The sequence below is a fragment of the Labrus bergylta genome, chromosome 8, assembly GCF_963930695.1.
Source record: "Labrus bergylta chromosome 8, fLabBer1.1, whole genome shotgun sequence".
Classification (NCBI taxonomy): Eukaryota; Metazoa; Chordata; class Actinopteri; order Labriformes; family Labridae; genus Labrus; species Labrus bergylta.
Genome location: NC_089202.1, coordinates 28,608,030 through 28,626,643, shown reverse-complemented (window position 1 = coordinate 28,626,643; position 18,614 = coordinate 28,608,030). Strand labels below are relative to the sequence as shown.

The 18,614-nt window shown below is 44.1% G+C and overlaps 1 protein-coding gene across 1 annotated transcript in view; it reads left to right on the top strand.

The window, feature by feature from the left end:
- Positions 1-18,614, top strand: part of LOC110005809 (oxysterol-binding protein-related protein 10-like) — a 37,546-nt gene that overhangs the window by 16,574 nt on the left and 2,358 nt on the right. The window contains exons 7-10 of the mRNA XM_065957612.1: positions 8,088-8,252; positions 10,317-10,839; positions 16,043-16,229; positions 17,565-17,747. Coding sequence (XP_065813684.1) covers positions 8,088-8,252; positions 10,317-10,839; positions 16,043-16,229; positions 17,565-17,747 — 1,058 coding nt within the window. The remainder of the gene's footprint in view (positions 1-8,087; positions 8,253-10,316; positions 10,840-16,042; positions 16,230-17,564; positions 17,748-18,614) is intronic.

The following is an 18,614-nucleotide window of genomic DNA, read 5'->3' as shown; positions in this document are numbered from 1 at the left end:
GGTGTCTCCTTCTGTTGTCTCCTCCTGGTGTCTCCTTCTAGTGTCTCCTCCTGGTGTCTCCTTGTGGGTTCTCTCCCTGGTGTCTCCCCCTGGTGTCCCCCCCTGGTGTCTCCTTCTAGTGTCTCCTTCTTGTGTCTCCTCCTGGTGTTTCCTCCTGGTGTTTCCTTTTGTTGTCTCCTCCTGGTGTCTCCTTCTGTTGTCTCTCCCTGGTATCTCCTTCTGTTGTCTCCTCCTGGTGTCTCCTTCTAGTGTCTCCTCCTGGTGTCTCCTTGTGGGTTCTCTCCCTGGTGTCTCCCCCTGGTGTCCCCCCCTGGTGTCTCCTTCTGGTGTCTCCTTCTGGTGTCTCCCCCTGGTGTCTCCTTCTGTTGTCTCCTCCTGGTATCTCCTTCTAGTGTCTCCTCCTGGTGTCTCCTTTTGTTGTCTCCTCCTGGTGTCTCCTTCTGTTGTCTCTCCCTGGTATCTCCTTCTGTTGTCTCCTCCTGGTGTCTCCTTCTAGTGTCTCCTCCTGGTGTCTCCTTGTGGGTTCTCTCCCTGGTGTCTCCCCCTGGTGTCCCCCCCTGGTGTCTCCTTGTGGTTTCTCTCCCTGGTGTCTCCTTCTAGTGTCTCCTTCTTTTGTCTCCTTCTTGTGTCTCCTCCTGGTGTCTCCTTGTGGTTTCTCTTCCTGGTGTCTCCTTCTTGTGTCTCCCCCTGGTGTCTCCTTCTTGTGTCTCCTCCTGGTATCTCCTTCTGTTGTCTCCTCCTGGTGTCTCCTTCTGTTGTCTCCTTCTGTTATCTCTCCCTGGTGTCTCCTTCTAGTGTCTCCTCCTGGTGTCTCCTTGTGGTTTCTCTCCCTGGTGTCTCCTTCTAGTGTCTCCTTCTTGTGTCTCCTTCTTGTGTCTGCCCCTGGTGTCTCCTTCTTGTGTCTTCTCCTGGTGTTTCCTCCTGGTGTGTCTCCCCCTGGTGTCTCCTTCTAGTGTCTCCTTCTGGTGTTTCCTCCTGGTGTGTCTCCCCCTGGTGTCTCCTTTTAGTGTCTCCTTCTTGTGTCTCCTTCTGGTGTCTCCTTCTGGTGTCTCCTCCTGGTGTCTCCTTCTTGTGTCTCCTCCTGGTGTTTCCTCCTGGCGTGTCTCCCCCTGGTGTCTCCCCCTGGTCTCTCCTTCTAGTGTCTCCTTCTTGTGTCTCCTTCTGGTGTCTCCCCCTGGTCTCTCCTTCTAGTGTCTCCTTCTGGTGTCTACTTCTGGTGTCTCCTCCTGGTCTCTCCTTCTAGTGTCTCCCCCTGGTGTCTCTCCCTGACACTGCAGTTGTGAGTGAAAGCTGGCCTCAGTCATGTCACTCTCCAGATAAGCGGCTCCCTCTGGGAATTTATTGTTGCATTTATAAGTATCAAATAAATCAGACAATAACACTTTTTTTGGTGGGTGTTTGTTGAGGAATAAATCAAAGGTCTTATATCTGGGCCATTAAGGTTCATAAAAAAGGGTTTGCCTCAGTTTTTTTTCTTTTTTTCTATCCATTGTTATGTTAAAAAAAAATTAATTTACATTTTTTTTTTTTTTTTTTTTTTAACCTTGATTGTATAAGACTGCTGAAGAGAGATGACAAAGACTAAAGCCTCTGTACTGTACATGGTGTTTTGTAAACTTGTACACTTCTGTTAAGTCTGCAGTCTTTGCATTTCTGCAGCTTTCCGCAGCTTTCAGCATCATCATCTGCTCTCACATTTTAATGCTGTAGTGGGTTTCAACAAAGGTGAAGGTGGAGTCTAGAAGCTGAGATAGTTGTCAGACCTTTAGGGACCGTGAAGCAGCAGCTGAGAACACACAGCTACACATATTAATTTAAACAGCTCAGCCAAGAAAACTTTTATCAGTGTTTGTGGAGAAAAAAACAACACACCTCATACGTAATTCATTCATATCAAAAACACATCAATACATTTATGTGTCTGTCATGTGAAGGTGCTGATGTTTAGGAGTCAGATGATCTTATAATCTCCTGGTTGCCATGACAGCAAACGAGGAATTACAAGTTTAACCTGAATCCATCTGATGGGAGGAGGATTAACTCGAGATTATATCCAAGTGCCTTGATTCTTCAGCGGCGTCCCACTCGCTCCAACGCTCACAGCCCTGAATCAGGCACCGTGTGTGTGTTTAGGCGTAATATGAAATAATGTATTCATGTGACCTGTGTTTTAACATCCCGTTATGTTTCAGTCTCCTGATCATGTTTGTGCTGAAAACAGTCATGTGTGCTCATCTGCAGCTGCTCTCCTGAGTGAAAGGAGTCATGGGATGTTAGAGGGATTACAAAGAGGTGGAGATACCTACACAAGCACTAACTCACCAATAAACACACTGTGCATGTACACATTATGTTTTCCATGGATCAGATATACAACTCACTGATTCAATGCAATGTCGAACAGACTGAGACACAAAACAGAGTAAACAAAGCTGTAAAGTTGTCCACTGTTCAACACACAACCAGTTTGCTGCTGTCGATTCTTTTTTATGTGACACCTTAGGTCAACCTGTAGAAGGTCCAAAAGTAACTAGCTGAAAGGGTCACACTGCAGCGTAGTCAAACATACTGCCAACAGTAAATCAATAAATCAATCTCTTTGATTCTGGTTGTATACTGGGACCAGTCCAATCAATCGGCCCAAACCCATAAAATGAGCCTCACATCATAATGTGGTCGTACTGACTGAAACACTTTGAACCCAATTAGTTTAAATCCAATTAGTATTCATAGTTTTAATGTTGAACTCTAGAGTGATGGATGGATGGACAGATGGATGAATGGATGGTTGGATGGTTGGATGGTTGGATGGATGGACAGATGGATGAATGGTTGGATGGATGGTTGGATGGTTGGATGGATGGACAGATGGATGAATGGTTGGATGGATGGTTGCATGGTTGGATGGATGGTTGGATGGACAGATGGATGAATGGTTGGAAGGATGGTTGGATGGTTGGATGGTTGGATGGATGGACAGATGGATGAATGGTTGGATGGATGGTTGGATGGACAGATGAGTGAATGGATGGTTGGATGGATGGACAGATGGATGAATGGCTGGATGGATGGTTGCATGGTTGGATGGATGGTTGGATGGACAGATGGATGAATGGTTGGAAGGATGGTTGGATGGACAGATGGATGAATGGTTGGATGGATGGTTGGATGGTTGGATGGTTGGATGGATGGACAGATGGTTGGATGGTTGGATGGATGGTTGCATGGTTGGATGGACAGATGGATGAATGGTTGGATGGATGGTTGGATGGTTGGATGGATGGACAGATGGATGAATGGTTGGATGGATGGTTGCATGGTTGGATGGATGGTTGGATGGACAGATGGATGAATGGTTGGAAGGATGGTTGGATGGTTGGATGGTTGGATGGATGGACAGATGGATGAATGGTTGGATGGATGGTTGCATGGTTGGATGGATGGTTGGATGGACAGATGGATGAATGGTTGGAAGGATGGTTGGATGGTTGGATGGATGGACAGATGGATGAATGGTTGGATGGATGGTTGCATGGTTGGAAGGATGGTTGGATGGACAGATGGATGAATGGTTGGAAGGATGGTTGGATGGTTGGATGGTTGGATGGATGGACAGATGGTTGGATGGATGGTTGCATGGTTGGATGGATGGTTGGATGGTTAGATGGGTGGAATGATGGATGATGGATGGACTATTGGATGAATGGATGAATGGATGGATGGATGGATGGATTGTTGCATGGATGGATGGATGGATGGATGGATGGATGGTTGGATGGATTGTTACATGGTTGGATGGATGGTTGCATGGTTGGATGGATGGTTGGATGGACAGATGGATGAATGGTTGGAAGGATGGTTGGATGGTTGGATGGTTGGATGGATGGACAGATGGTTGGATGGTTGGATGGATGGTTGGATGGACAGATGGATGAATGGTTGGAAGGATGGTTGGATGGTTGGATGGTTGGATGGATGGACAGATGGATGAATGGTTGGATGGTTGGATGGATGGACAGATGGATGAATGGTTGGATGGATGGTTGCATGGTTGGAAGGATGGTTGGATGGACAGATGGATGAATGGTTGGAAGGATGGTTGGATGGTTGGATGGTTGGATGGATGGACAGATGGTTGGATGGTTGGATGGATGGTTGGATGGTTAGATGGGTGGACTGATGGATGATGGATGGACTATTGGATGAATGGATGAATGGATGGATGGATGGATGGATTGTTGCATGGATGGATGGATGGATGGATGGATGGTTGGATGGATGGATTGTTACATGGATGGATGGATGGATGGATGGATGGATGGATGGATGGATTGTTACATGGATGAATGGATGAATGGATGGATGGATGGATTGATGGATGGATGGATGGATGGATGGATGGATGGATGGATGGATGGTTGGATGGATTGTTACATGGATGAATGGATGAATGGATGGATGGATGGATTGATGGATGGATGGATGGATGGATGGATGGATGGATGGATGGATGGATGGATTGTTACATGGATGAATGGATGAATGGATGGATGGATGGATTGATGGATGGATGGATGGATGGATGGATGGATGGATGGATGGATGGATGGTTGGATGGATTGTTACATGGATGAATGGATGAATGGATGGATGGATGGATTGATGGATGGATGGATGGATGGATGGATGGATGGATGGATGGATGGATGGTTGGATGGATTGTTACATGGATGGATGGATGGATGGATGGATAGATGGATGGATCGATGGATTGGATGTTGAGAGTTGTTTGTTTGTTGTGTCTGTGAATTAAATTGTTAGTGGATGTTTGTTTATTTATAATCAGCACTTGGTGTGCTCCTCTTTATGCATGTTTCTGATTTATAGAAATTAACATGCCAAATGTTGTGGCTGCTGAATAACCAGAATCTTATATCTCTTCCATATCATGTCATTAAGGTGCCAAAAAGTAAGTCAAAGTAAATTTAAAATGTTAATATTTAAAAAGTCTGTTTAAAGGATGGTGGTGATTTATACCATAGAGGGTTTCATTTTCACAGTTTCAGCATCAATGGGACAAAACTGTGAAATGATGGCTCAAATGCTTTCAAACCCGAACCATTACTTAACTTTTTGTTGAGATTTCTTTCTCCTCTATGAAGGGCTGCATGAGTGAAAGTGTGCAGATCATGTGCATGGTTGTAGAGTGCAAAAGGAGGACAAGGGGAGCAGCTGCCTCACAGAGTCTAACAGAGTGATAATTACAGACTGTACCATCATGGAGCCCGGGGGGGAAAGGGTTGAACAGGCAATAGAATGAGAACAAACGAGGGAAACAGGAGAGCGAGAGAAGGAGGGACCTAATGTAGTACAGTGTGTATGTGTGTGTGTGTGTGTGTGTGTGTGTGGAGGGGGCGGGGCCAGCTTGATGTAGAGGATTGTCAGCATCACTTTTAATCCCTCTGTCAGAAGTGAAGCAGAGATACCTCCTCCGCTCTTCTCTCCTCTCACTCCATCTCTTCCTGCTCTCTCTCTCTCGCTCGTCTTTCTCTCTCCTCTTCATCACTGATGACTCTTAAACCCCGCCTCCCACTCTCTGGCTCCGCCCCTCCTCGGATCTCTCACTGTTAGTCTCAGTGTCGGGGCATTAATCTGGGGTCTCCCCTCTCGTCGACATGAAGCCCAGCAGGTCTCCCAACTTAACCAGCAACGTGAGTGTGGGATCATCACTGTGTGTGTGTGTGTGTGTGTGTGTGTGTGTGTGTGTGTGTGTGTGTGTGTGTGTGTGTGTGTGTGTGTGTGTGTGTGTGTGTGTGTGTGTGTGTGTGTGTGTGTTCATGTCTGAGTATGTGTTTAAATGTCTTATGTTAATTGGAAGATTAGGGAAAAGGCACAATGACTGGACATTTACAACTTCTTTAAATGTTTTATGCCGCACCATGCATCTGTGTAAGAGACTGATCGACTGTGTGTGTGTGTGTGTGTGTGTGTGTGTTCATGTGTGTTTATGTGTGTTTATGTGTGTTATAACATTTACTTTTGATCTATTAATCCTTAAATCTGTGAAATTTCAAAAATGCTCTTCACAGTTGCCAAAAGCCAAATGTTAAATTTTGAACATATTTTCTTTGGTCAAACCTGCTAAAAAACAATGAAGACTTAACAGAAGTGCAAAAAAAAGCAGCTCCTCCAGTGTCCACTAGAGGCAGGCTGCAAAATCCCTGGAAGCCCATTTAAAACCCATGAAAAAATGTCAATTTTTACAGCAGTATTAAACATGTGTACAGCCTTATTCAAACTAGGATTTTGGTATCTTTAGCTCATCTTTAAAACTGATCAATTTTGATTTTATGAAGTGTTAAAGTTGCGTATAATTAGGGACGTGGCTAATCTGATTTATGATGAAGCTGTAGGCTTGGAAGCTTAATGCTCCACCTCTTTGGCTGAAAAGTTAGTTTGAGGCAGAATTTTCAAATATGGCGACTGTGATCGTTTGGCTTCAAAACTAAGCCAAACAAAACAAATTGGTGACATCACGGAGACAATCCCTATGTTTTATACAGTCCAAGCAACTACGCCTCCTTCACCCAAAGGGCTCTTCTTTTACTGTCATAAATGAGAGAGAAGCAAAAAACCTATTCTCACATTAAAGAAGGTTAAAACCAGCAAAAGTTTGACATTTCTACTTTAAACGATGAATCAATCTTCAAGTCGAGGACAGATTGTGAACTATGACTGATTCAATTTGCAGCTCCAGTAAGAGGGAGTGATTTTGACTTGGTTATGTTGGTTACCCGTGTCTCACTCAGTCTTATATAACCTCAGAGTAAACCTGGATGTTAATGAATTATTTAACACATCTTCCTATTTTAGACTCTCAGGCTCGGAGGAACGGTCCCACCATTTGGTTTTTATAAACCCGTTCAGAGTCAGTTTTCCTCTCTGTGAGTCCGGGTAAAAGATTACAGGTACATGCAGGACGCTAAGACTCCACCGGGTCAGCTGTGTGTTTTATTTTGAATCAATGGAGTCAGAGTCAAGTCATTAACTGTGTGTCAGGCTGTTATCAGTGTGTGTAGGACCAGAGGAGATCTGAGAAGGTATTTGATGCTAAACCATGGATTAGTGACTCGTGTGTGTGTGTGTGTGTGTGTGTGTGTGTGTGTGTGTGTGTGTGTGTGACTTGTATAACGTTTAGCCCGCTTAAGGATCCACTGAAGAATGAAAGTGATGTTTCTTCCCTGATCTTAAGACAATAAATGAAAGGTCAAACCCAGCAGGACTTTTTCTGTAAGTTCCTCCTTCATGCAAACTGTGGATCAAGAAAACCAGAAAGTCACACTGCTGAATGAATTGTGCATCGTATGAGACAGAGGCTATAAGCTATGGTCCTGTGGAAGGGAGAGAATGCAATGAGGCCAAAAGTAAAACACTGAATACAATCCTTTGTCTAATTAGTAGTGCTTTCACACTTGCACAAAACCCCTGGAAATCTGTAGTTTTCAGTTCCCAAGTACTTTTTCTGCAGGATGTCCTATATAGCGAGCTGATGTGAGAACAACAGCAGGATATAATCAGGAGAATTCACCTCGAGCGTGTGGGGAGGGGGTGGTGACATTTAAAGAGACTGTCTGCATGCGACCGTTGTGATCTCCGTGCTGCATTATGTTTTCTGATTGCCAATATATTCTTCTCCACTCTTTTCTGATTCTTTCAAACCACACATAGCACTGATATGTGAAGGCACATAATCTCAGACCCCCTCTCCCTATCCGACCAGGATAGTGTCCTGCTGTGAGGAACCAGATCAGGAGGATTTCAGGGGCGGTCCTCCTGAAATCCTCTAGAAATGTTCAGGAATGCATATGTAAAATGGCTTTAGAGATAAAGTCAAAAACCACATTGACGTAACTTGAAACGCTTTAAAGAAACGTTTTCTGCTCTGAAGGTGAGCAGGTGTGTCAGGACTCTTTATAAAACACTTAAAGTCCATCCTTCTAATTCCACATTTGGCACAACAAGTTAAAATGTTTCCTGTTCTGATCTTCACCATGAGTGATTTGTGTTTCTCTCTCTTTCTCCTGCAGGGACACCATCAGAGTCAGAGCAGCTGTGCAGAGACCCCGGACCCGAGCGAGGAGACGACGGACACAGACGACAACGAGGAGGAGGAGCTGGGAGTCCAGGAGGAGCAGAGGAGCATCATCATCCACCTCCTGTCTCAGCTCAAACTGGGCATGGACCTCACGCGGGTAACACTACACTATCTGTTACATTCATGTCTTCAACACACACACCTTCATCTCATCTTTAGCCCCTCCCCCATCTGTGCTGTTTGATCCTCGTCAACAGAAACCGCTCACATGATCCACTGAGCTCTGATTAGGGATTGGACCACTGGTCTGGATCATATGGACTCTGAATACCTGAGAGCTTGAGCTCAGCCTCACATCATGTCGTGGGGGGGGGGGGGGGGGGGGGGGGTTGCAGGCGTTCTCATGGTCCAGATCTGTACATAGAAAACACGTTATTTGTTACTAAACAATCCATCCATTCTTCCATCCCTCCATGCATTGACTGTTCGTCCTTCCTGTGTCCTCATTGACGGGTGGAGCTGCAGGGGTGGGGGGTCGATGCTTGACTTTGGCCCACCACCAAAATTGACTGGGGGTGGGAGGGTAGCATCATATGGTGGTCAGGTTACATAACAGGCCCAGCTTTATGTAACCACACAGCAGATAGAGAGACAATAACAAAGCATAATCATTGCTGTTTTATCCTTGCGTTCACGTACACAACCGGCTGCGTCGTAAAAGTAGTTGTATAAATTCTTGCGGGATGTGAACGACAGTCATGGCCTTCTGGCATTGTTTTCTGCCTCTACACTGCTCTAATATTCATGTGCATACTGAATATTGTGTCTGTTGTCGTTCATTTTTGAGGACTTGCACAACCTGGACCTGTGACAAACAGAAGCAGGAGATGTGCTGGTCATCACACATGCATAGTTGACATAAAAGAATCTTTGATTTTACATCACTTTGCTGGGAAGTGCAAAGCAAAATGACAAAGTGTGAAACAACTTTTACAAAATTTGAGACATTTTTACATTTTATAAAACAAAATTACAAAACCAAAACGCAAATTTACAATTGGCAGAACACTTTACCAGCCCCCAAACATATTTACAAACTACAGAATCTTGACGGAAAGGGAAAATACCAAATGCAGGAAGTGACCTGGAAGTGATTGAGTGATTTTGGTAATTTTGTTTATTTTTTGTAATGTAAATGTTTTTCAGAATGTAAATTTGTCTCAAATTTTGTGTGTTTCACACTTTGTAATTTTGCTTTGCACTTACCCGCCACCGTACATCACTCAAGCTTAAACTGTATAATATTCCTCAGTGGAGCCGTCATTGGACCCACAGTATGTGAGTTCAGGACACTGAATTGTCAGGGTGTTGGAGTAACCCTGAAATGATCAGTTTCAAGAGACAATCATTTCTGGGGCAGGGTCAAAGATCGCCAAAGTGTTTCCTCTTTTGGTCTTTTCACATATTCAAAAAACTACTGAAAACTTGAAGACTATGTCAAACCTCAGTCAGAGAGAGCCGTAGTTTTCAGCAATAGTTTCACATTCTGTCTAGTCGATGAAAAGTGTACTGAAGGTTGCATAATGTTTCATAATGTTCTGCACTACACTACACTCCGTCCCGCCCCTCTACGCTCTGCCAATGAAAGGCGTCTGATCCAACCTTCACAACATGGTCCTAAGTCTCTGACTAGACTCTTCTCCTCTGTCGCCCCCCGGTGGTGGAATGAACTTCCAAACTCCATTTGATCTGCAGAGTCTCTCTGCACCTTTAAGAAAAAGCTAAAGACCCAGCTCTTTATGAATACCTACTAACTTAATGATGATGGTCTCCATATTATTGATGATGATGATGGTAATGACGATGGTTTTTGTTTGATAACGACGACTTATAAGATGGTTTCTATACTGATTAGAGCTCTCAAGAACTGCCCTCAATGTTGTGCTTTGCCTCTGGTCACTTCCTGTCAGCACCTGTGTGTCCAATCAGACTCAAAGCTGATCGTTTGCTCTTACTGACATTGTTCCCTTTTTTCTAGATCCTTGCTTGTGTTGTTCTTACTCTCTGATGTACGTCGCTTTGGATAAAAGCGTCTGCTAAGTGAATTGTAGAATTGGAGATTGGACTCCTTAAGGATCCATTGGTACATGTCAGTCAGCACAGTGATCACAGAGCTCACACTCCCTCCTCTTCTTTGTCCTCTCAATCTGTCCCTCCTCAGGTGGTGCTCCCGACCTTCATCCTGGAGAAGCGCTCCTTACTGGAAATGTACGCTAACTTCATGGCTCACCCCGACATGTTCCTGTCCATCACGTCCGGCTGCACAGCGGAGGAGCGGATCATCCGCTTCGTGGAATACTACCTGACTGCCTTCCACGAGGGCAGGAAAGGCGCCGTGGCCAAGAAGCCGTATAACCCCATGCTGGGGGAGAACTTCCACTGCTCCTGGTACGTCCCCCGGGTCCGGGTTAAACCCCTCAGGACCACCAACTGTTCTGGTCCAAACGCAGCACCCACAGCTAACTGTCCCACTCCCGGGTCCCCTCAGAGGGGGGCCGACAAATCCTGCAGGAGGAACTCAGACTGCTACCATGTCCGCTTTGTGGCGGAGCAGGTGTCCCACCATCCCCCCGTGTCCGGGTTCTACTGTGAGTGTAAGGAGCGGAGGATGTGCGTGAACACACACGTCTGGACCAAGAGCAAGTTCATGGGCGTGTCTGTGGGCGTGTCCATGGTAGGAGAAGGTAAGAGAAACAGAAACCTAGATAAGAGTTAAGATGAACCACTTTGTCCACAGGGGGCGCCAAAGTGGACACAAGGTGAAAGTTCTTCACAGAAGCTTTAAAGAGGTCATATTCTGCCCTTTTTGGGGTTCGTATATTTCATCTATGTATCTACTAAAGTATGTTCACAATAGCTAAAGCTCTAAAAAAAGTGTCTGTTTTCATGAACTGCCGCTCCATGCACCGGCTCGCTTCTGACTCTCTCTCTAAGGCTCTGAAGTGCCCATGTTCAGAGTCCCCACGTGTGCCAAGTCTGATCTGATTGGTCGGTCTGTCGGCTCAGCACGGTTCTCGGAAATGTCCCGCCCCTTTTACCATATTGGGAATGCAGCCCCTTTGGCTCCGAGGGCCGGGGAGCAAAAACATTAGCACCTTAGCACTACTGTCCTACCGCAGGCTACGGCATATCGTGGGCGTGCTACAGAAGTTAATGGGCGAGCAACATGAGCTGCTGGGCTTACCACAACGAGCAAATGGGCTTAGATCAGTGATATCACACTGACAAGACGTCACACTAGCAATTATTTTTGGAGGGGGGCTAGAACCAAGCATTACATGCAGCTAATGCTGCAGCTAACAGGAGGACGTAGGAGAAGCCGCGTTTTCGCGGACTTTGAATTTTTGCACATAAGTGTGCCTAAACATGCACAGGACACTTGGAAAACACACTAAAGAGCATATAAAACCAGAAAAAGCATCATATGGGACCTTTAAGAGATGCACAGATTGCATCGTAAAAGAGATGAACTTGAAGTTAAGGATCATCTCTAATAAACTTGAATCACTCTGACACGAGGATCAGCAGGGCCTGTTGGATTTTTATTGGTTAAGAAAATAATTCAAATTTTATTATTTCAAAGCTCCATGTTTCCTCTGACAGTCGAACACTAAAACAGTCTTCTCTGTCTGATACCTTTTTGGTCCATAGATTTGGTCATTGTATTGCGAAATCATTTACACAGCTGTTCATGCCCGCAGGTTCAGCTGTTATTCGTCTGAAGACTATTCAAACCAAGCGTTTGTTTTTCACTCCGCGTACATCCTCGCCTCTGTCTGCAGTCATCAGAGTAACCGAGAGAACATTGTCTTCTCTCTGAGCTTCATATCAGAGCAGATGGTCAGTTAACTGCCCAGCTGTAAACGGGTCATTTGACCATTTCACCAAGTCCTAAAAAAAAAGCATTTGTAAAGACATTCACCTCATTCAAAACACTAGAAATGATCAGAGATGTTACCCAGTGGCTTACTGCCAACAGTATTTCATACAAAAGTAACTTATCCCCAATATAATTAAAACTGCTAACAGATCATTTAGGACTGTTTCTAAAATATCGCTTTGATTTCTGTTGGACTGATGATGACTGGACATCAGAGTCAATCAACAACCTCTGGTGTTGAAATATGAAGCACAAAAAAACTGCAGTTCCTTAAGTGTCCACTTGAGGCTGGCTTCAAAAGTGAATCAATCCCTATTAGGTACCATAATAAAATGTCAATTTTTACAGCAGATATAAACATGCTTACTGCCTGGTACAAAGCGTGAATTTTGTATCAATATAGCTAATTCAGTTTTTCGTTCAACCTGTATCGGAGGTCACTCGTCCATTTTGGATTTTATGAAGCCTAAGAGTTAATCATACATTTTTTAAATCTGACAGACTGATTAAAGTTGTTGCCATTTACCGGGAGGCTACAGACCACTTCTTTGCCTGTTTTCTAGCTTGATTTAAAGTTCAGTTAACATTTTCAATATGGCCACCACCATCGTTTGGGGCTTCAAAATGCCTCTTCAGTTGTGGGTGACATAATTTCGACTACATCCATGTCTTATACAGTCAATGATCAGAGTGTGGTTTTCCTGTTTGTTCCGGTCTCACCTGTGATAAAACACACTCATACAAAACATATTTCAAAATAACCATCAGAAGAATCATCATCGTTGTTTCTGCATTTCTGTGAGTTTTCTCTGGTCCTGTACCACATGAGCCCCCAGCTGTTTATATTAAAACCAGTTCTCTGGCTGGTGATGTAGGACGATGAGGCTCTGGCTCAGATCTATTTTTTGCTTTAAGGTGAATTCAATTGTGCCTCCTTAAATAAAACTAAACCAGCCCTGGAGCTCTCTGATTGTTCATCACATAACAGTCAGAAGCACTCAAGTTCATTAAGTAGCTAATCATGGTCATGTGTGAGGTGTGAACAGCTGGTGTACGAGTTTATAATTGAATATTCTCTCAAAGAAAAAAGGGAGGAGGAGCATGTTTGGCCAGGGAAAGTAGGACGGATTTGTTGGCTGCATACAGTAAGAAGGAGCCTTTGACCCCCTGCTGTGATGCAATCAGTCTTCAAATACTCTCGCTGACACAGCTGGGAACATACTTTCTTTTTAACCTAACATGCTTGTTCATAACCAGCTGCGTGAGGAATGTTATTGTTCACAATGGGGGTGTTACTGGAGGACACCTCTAGAGGGCACATAAGAAAGCTCAGGCCGTTTGCATCTACCCGATGTGCAGGATGTGAGCGATAGAAATGGCATATTGAAGGAGGTTATCATTATATTAAGTCTGAGATCACATCAGAATAAAAGCCACAGAAGCGCTAAAGTAGGTGGGATATAAGGTGGACAGAACCCACCGTCTTGTTCCTCTGTGCGCAAATGACTTCTTGTCACGTCTTCAGCTTGTCTCAAAAACTTTCGGCCATTGTCGTCCCTGCTGCTGTGCTGATTCTGTCAGATCACCACTGCCTCAGTCTGAACTGTCCCTTCTTTTCATTTGACAATCTTACATTAACCTGCAGAACAGACGCAGGGGGGTCAGGGGACATCCATCATGCAAACACTAAGTGGTCAAAAGCAGAGTTTATATCTGTCTTTACTAAGTAATCAAAATATGTTATATGCATGTCACTCTTCCCACTTTATCTCTGTGACAGAACAAACACTTTGAGGCAGCATGTCAAATACTCGTCACCTCTAACCGTCCATGCAAACAGCGGCCTGACTGACACGCAGAAACTCTCTCAACACAAACTGTTTTATTGAATGAAATCAGATGTTCCCACTTCTACTCTGATGTAATGCAGCAGCAGACGCATACTTCACACACCATCGAATTAATGCACACATGCACCAGAGAGAAAATATATAAGGGAACACGCACACACACACACACACACACACACACACACACACACACACACACACACACACACACACAAACACACACATTATAGGAATAAGATTGCTGACTGCGCATAATTCACACAATAGAGTGTTTTCTGCGTGTGGGTCTTTCAAAGAAAGTGTGTGCTGAATGTGTGTGTGTGTGTGTGTGTGTGTGTGTGTCTTGGCGGAACAGATGTGGCTGTGAACAGGACAGCTGTCTCTTATATAAGCAGCAAGAGGGGAAAAAGAAAGTAGGACAGGAGCTCAGGAAGGACATAAGGCAAACGAAAGCAGATTCTGAAGCACAATAATGGTGTATCTTTACAGCAGCATTAATGTCAACCTTCAACCTGTGTGTGTGTGTGTAAGGGTGTTTATAAGTGTGTGTGGTGGGCTTGTCTCAGGCATGACATAAAAAGAATGATGTGGAAGTGACGGGCAACACAGAGTCAGACGCAATGATGGCAACCTTTTCGACACATTCACAGCATCAACAACGGAGCGTAGAAGAAGATACTGAGATAAGATAATGAATGTGCATGGAGATCACACCGGTCGTGCCCATGCAGTCTACGGTTTGTGCGTCAGTCACAGGATATAAGCGTCATCATCCCTTGCAAGGTGTTTCATCAATATTTGCTGATGTGTTCTCACGTCAACTAATCTCGACTTCACATAGATAACTTGTTACATGGCAGGTGGGAAACATTCTGGGTTAGGGTTAGTCTCTTGGAGATCACACATGCAGCTCACATGCAGGACGTTTTCAGGAATTGTGTGTGTGTGTGTGTGTGTGTGTGTGTGTGTGTGTGTGAAAGCACAATGCATTCATTATAAAGCACATTTCAAATCAAACAATGTTGGTGTAAAGTCAAAAAACCAGATGCAATAAAACACAGAGCCCAATTCAAGAAAAAGAACAACCCCATGAAGGAACTATACTCCAAAAAGCCAACTGTACTTAAAGTCTTTATATGTGATTTTTCACACTTAAATGTAGAAATCAAGTATATCCTCTGAAAATAACTCTGTGAGTCATGACTGTCTACAATGGGTGTAACACCCGAGTCCCACTGTCTGTGATGTTTTCAGAGTTTTCAGAGTCCTATCTTCAGTTTGTTTACATCGCCAGGACGGCCGGCTGACTCCTCCCCTCGTGTATAAAAGTTGTTTAATTGAGGGACTAGAGAAAAGAAGAATAACATACTGTACTCACTGCTTAACTGTGTTTCTAGATCACGCTCATTTCAGGTAAATTTACATGCAGTGTGAAGATACCAGCATAATAAAGATCACGAGCATTAGCATGCTAACACAACAATGCAGCGCGAGTTGTTTTGGTTTCATGCTGGTGCTCAAGGGCGACATCTGCTGGATCACAAAAATATAAAGCCTTTAAAGGCTGACTTCTTTTCACTGAGATTCTGTACAGGGATTTTATTATTCACCATGAAAGCACTTTTTCCATCTATTCAGTGGCTCACTTAATGTAGAGTGATCGGCCACTAGAAGCATGATGATGATGCATCATTTGGATGCAGCCCAACCTGCCGCTCAAGGGTACCAAAAGTCCTCATAAACGAGCAAAGAGAATTTTAAGGACGGTAACAAATCGTGAAGAGCGAAATGCTGCTGCAGAAACAGACAACTTTCATTTCTCCACAGGACAGTAACTAAACAACGAAGCATGAAGATTTTTCTTATTGGATAATTGATTCAAACTGTCCTGAATCATGTTTGAGAATTCACTATGCAGCTGGTAATTATTCTGTGGATAAACAAACTAAATGTTATTTCACTGAGTCACCTTGTGTTCCTATGTATTCAGAGAAATATCGTTCTTTAACCCAAAGCTTTTCCACATTGTCTTGTTATTTTATGCACTTTGCCGCAGGCTTCATTGTCTCTCTTGTTAGCTTCTTTATTTTCTAGATATGGCGTGCACGACCGCAGTAGTCAACCGTTCCTTCTGCTTTCCTTCCTGTGTCCCTGCAGGTGTTCTGTATCTGCTGGAGCATGATGAAGAGTACGTGTTCACTCTGCCCTGTGCCTACGCCCGCTCCATCCTCACAGTGCCGTGGGTGGAGCTCGGCGGGAAAGTCACCATTAACTGTGCCAAGAGCGGTTACTCTGCCACCGTCACCTTCCACACCAAACCCTTCTATGGAGGAAAAGTGCACAGGTGGGAGCAGCCGTGTGTGTCTATAGTATCTCTGTTCTCATGCAGCAGGCTGAATATAGTGCAACGTTGAAGTCTAGATATGCTCCAAAATCACACCGTGCTGCAAAATCAGCAGGGACAGTGAACAGGGACTGGGTTACTGAGACTGCATGAACAAGAGACCGTCACATCTGAATTGAGGGATGAAATTGGATAAAAAAAAAATGTTGGGACACGAGAGGATTTATACGAGATGTTCAGTCCCTTGTGGCCCGTCACAATGTCGTCCAACTGTTGCAATGCATTTAGTGGTTGCATGCAGATCTGTGTGAGTGCATTAAGAGACGGACAACTTTTAGTGATCTGTATCTGTTCAGCACTATCCAAACCAAAGTTTTACACATTGTCTGATACAAGTGGGAATACATTTCAAGGAGGTAAATGGACTTGAGCTCGTAGAGCGCTTTTCTGGTCTTCTGACTACTCAAAGCGCTTTTAAACCGCAGGTCACACCTGAGCCGTTTTCACATATGCACTCCGGATAATATCTAGATAATTACAGGAGGAACGCTCCGGAGATTCTCCCGACCTAGCCGTTCACATATGCTCCTCACAGCGGGGGACTTTCCCTGTCAGAGGGGAGCAACAGAGTCCGCTACACTACGTTATAATGAGAATATTTGCCTTTATATCAATGCTATGTGTAATCCAATGGAATGACAACATCCACAAAAGAGAGGAGAACAACATACTGACCAACAGAAAACAGAATGCAGACGTTTGATTAGAGCACGGAGATCGTAGAGGTCGCGTGCAGACACTTTAGCCGGTCACTGTTTATAAACGTCATTCTCTTTCCATTGGCTGAAATTGAAATCTCCGGCGTATATGCGGCCACGTTCAGACATCAGCTCACTAGGATTTTCTGCGAATAAAATACTAAGGGTCTGGCCGGAGAAACTCTGGGTAAAGTCTGCGCGAAAAATGTGTCTGTTTGCGTTCACACATAGTCTAAAGAACCTCCGGGTAGACTAATCTCCGGAGTTTTACAGGAGATTTCCGTATGTGTGAAAAGGGTTCTACACATTCATTCCTTTGAGAGAGAGAGAGAGAGAATCCCTGACTCTTTGGCCCTGTTTCACTTTTATACAATTGCAGTTATCCATGCGTAGCTCATGCTGAGCTTAGCATGGATAACTTTTACATTGTAGAAGTATTCATATCAATGACAAAATGTGGGTGAATAATCAAGACAACAAAAACATAAAAAGGTTGAAAAATCCCTCATCCCTGTAGTTGTTGTATTTTTTTTGTCATCTCTCATTATGCTGAAGAGTTGTGTTTGTGTTCCTGCAGAGTGACAGCGGAGGTCAAACAGAACCAAACAGGACACGTGGTGTGCAAGGCCCAGGGCGAGTGGAACGGCGTGCTGGAGTTCACGTACAGCAGCGGAGAGAACAAAGTGATCGACACGTCCAGACTGCCAATCATCAAGAAGAAGATGAGACCGCTAGAAAAGCAAGGCCAGTACGAGTCACGGTGAGTCTGTCACAGTCGGCCCGGACAAACTTTAAAATCCTCAGTTTGCCTTTTTTTTAGTTCAATACAGCAAAACAAACGGGGTTGTTCACAAACCAGATGTAATGTCATGAAATCCTACCTGTACCCCGAGGTGTTACACTGGAGTTAAAGATGAGAACACTCCTCACCTGACGAGAGGAGGCTTGGTGGAGGAAGAACCAAAATGCAGATTGAGAAAGCAAAACGATGATGTTTGAGATTTATTGAATTGAGCTAATAGGCAGGTACAGGTAACAGGCAGACAGGTGGTAAAAAAGGTAGACGACATACAAACATTAAGAACAGATGGAGGGAGGAAAAAATTGCATCAGTGAGTGTAGAGAGAGGCTGAAAGGTAAAGAGCCGTGTGAAGGGTTAGGTATCTGCAGGGATGGTCAAGTAAGTAGACAGGTGGGCCAGTTATGATGCGTTCAATTGGATTGAAGATTAAAGTCCTTTAGGCGTCTCATAAAGATACAAAAGTTAAGCTGATGTCTCATACAGAAACACTGTCTAAATTTAGCAAATGTTGCTAGCATATGTTTACAATCTAGATAGTGTGCAGGTTTTCTTCTGCAATTTTGGTAACAAAAACAACAACAAGAAATTACCCACAAAAGGGTGAGTACTTCTTTTTTGATGCTGTGGTTAAGAAAAAGTTACTGATATCATTTTATTTTTACTAGCATATATCAAAGTTAACACTTCTTGTTTCATGACAACAGATAATGTAGAGTGATCGGCCACTAGAAGCATGATGATGATGCATCATTTGGATGCAGCCCAACCTGCCGCTCAAGGGTACCAAAAGTCCTCATAAACGAGCAAAGAGAATTTTAAGGACGG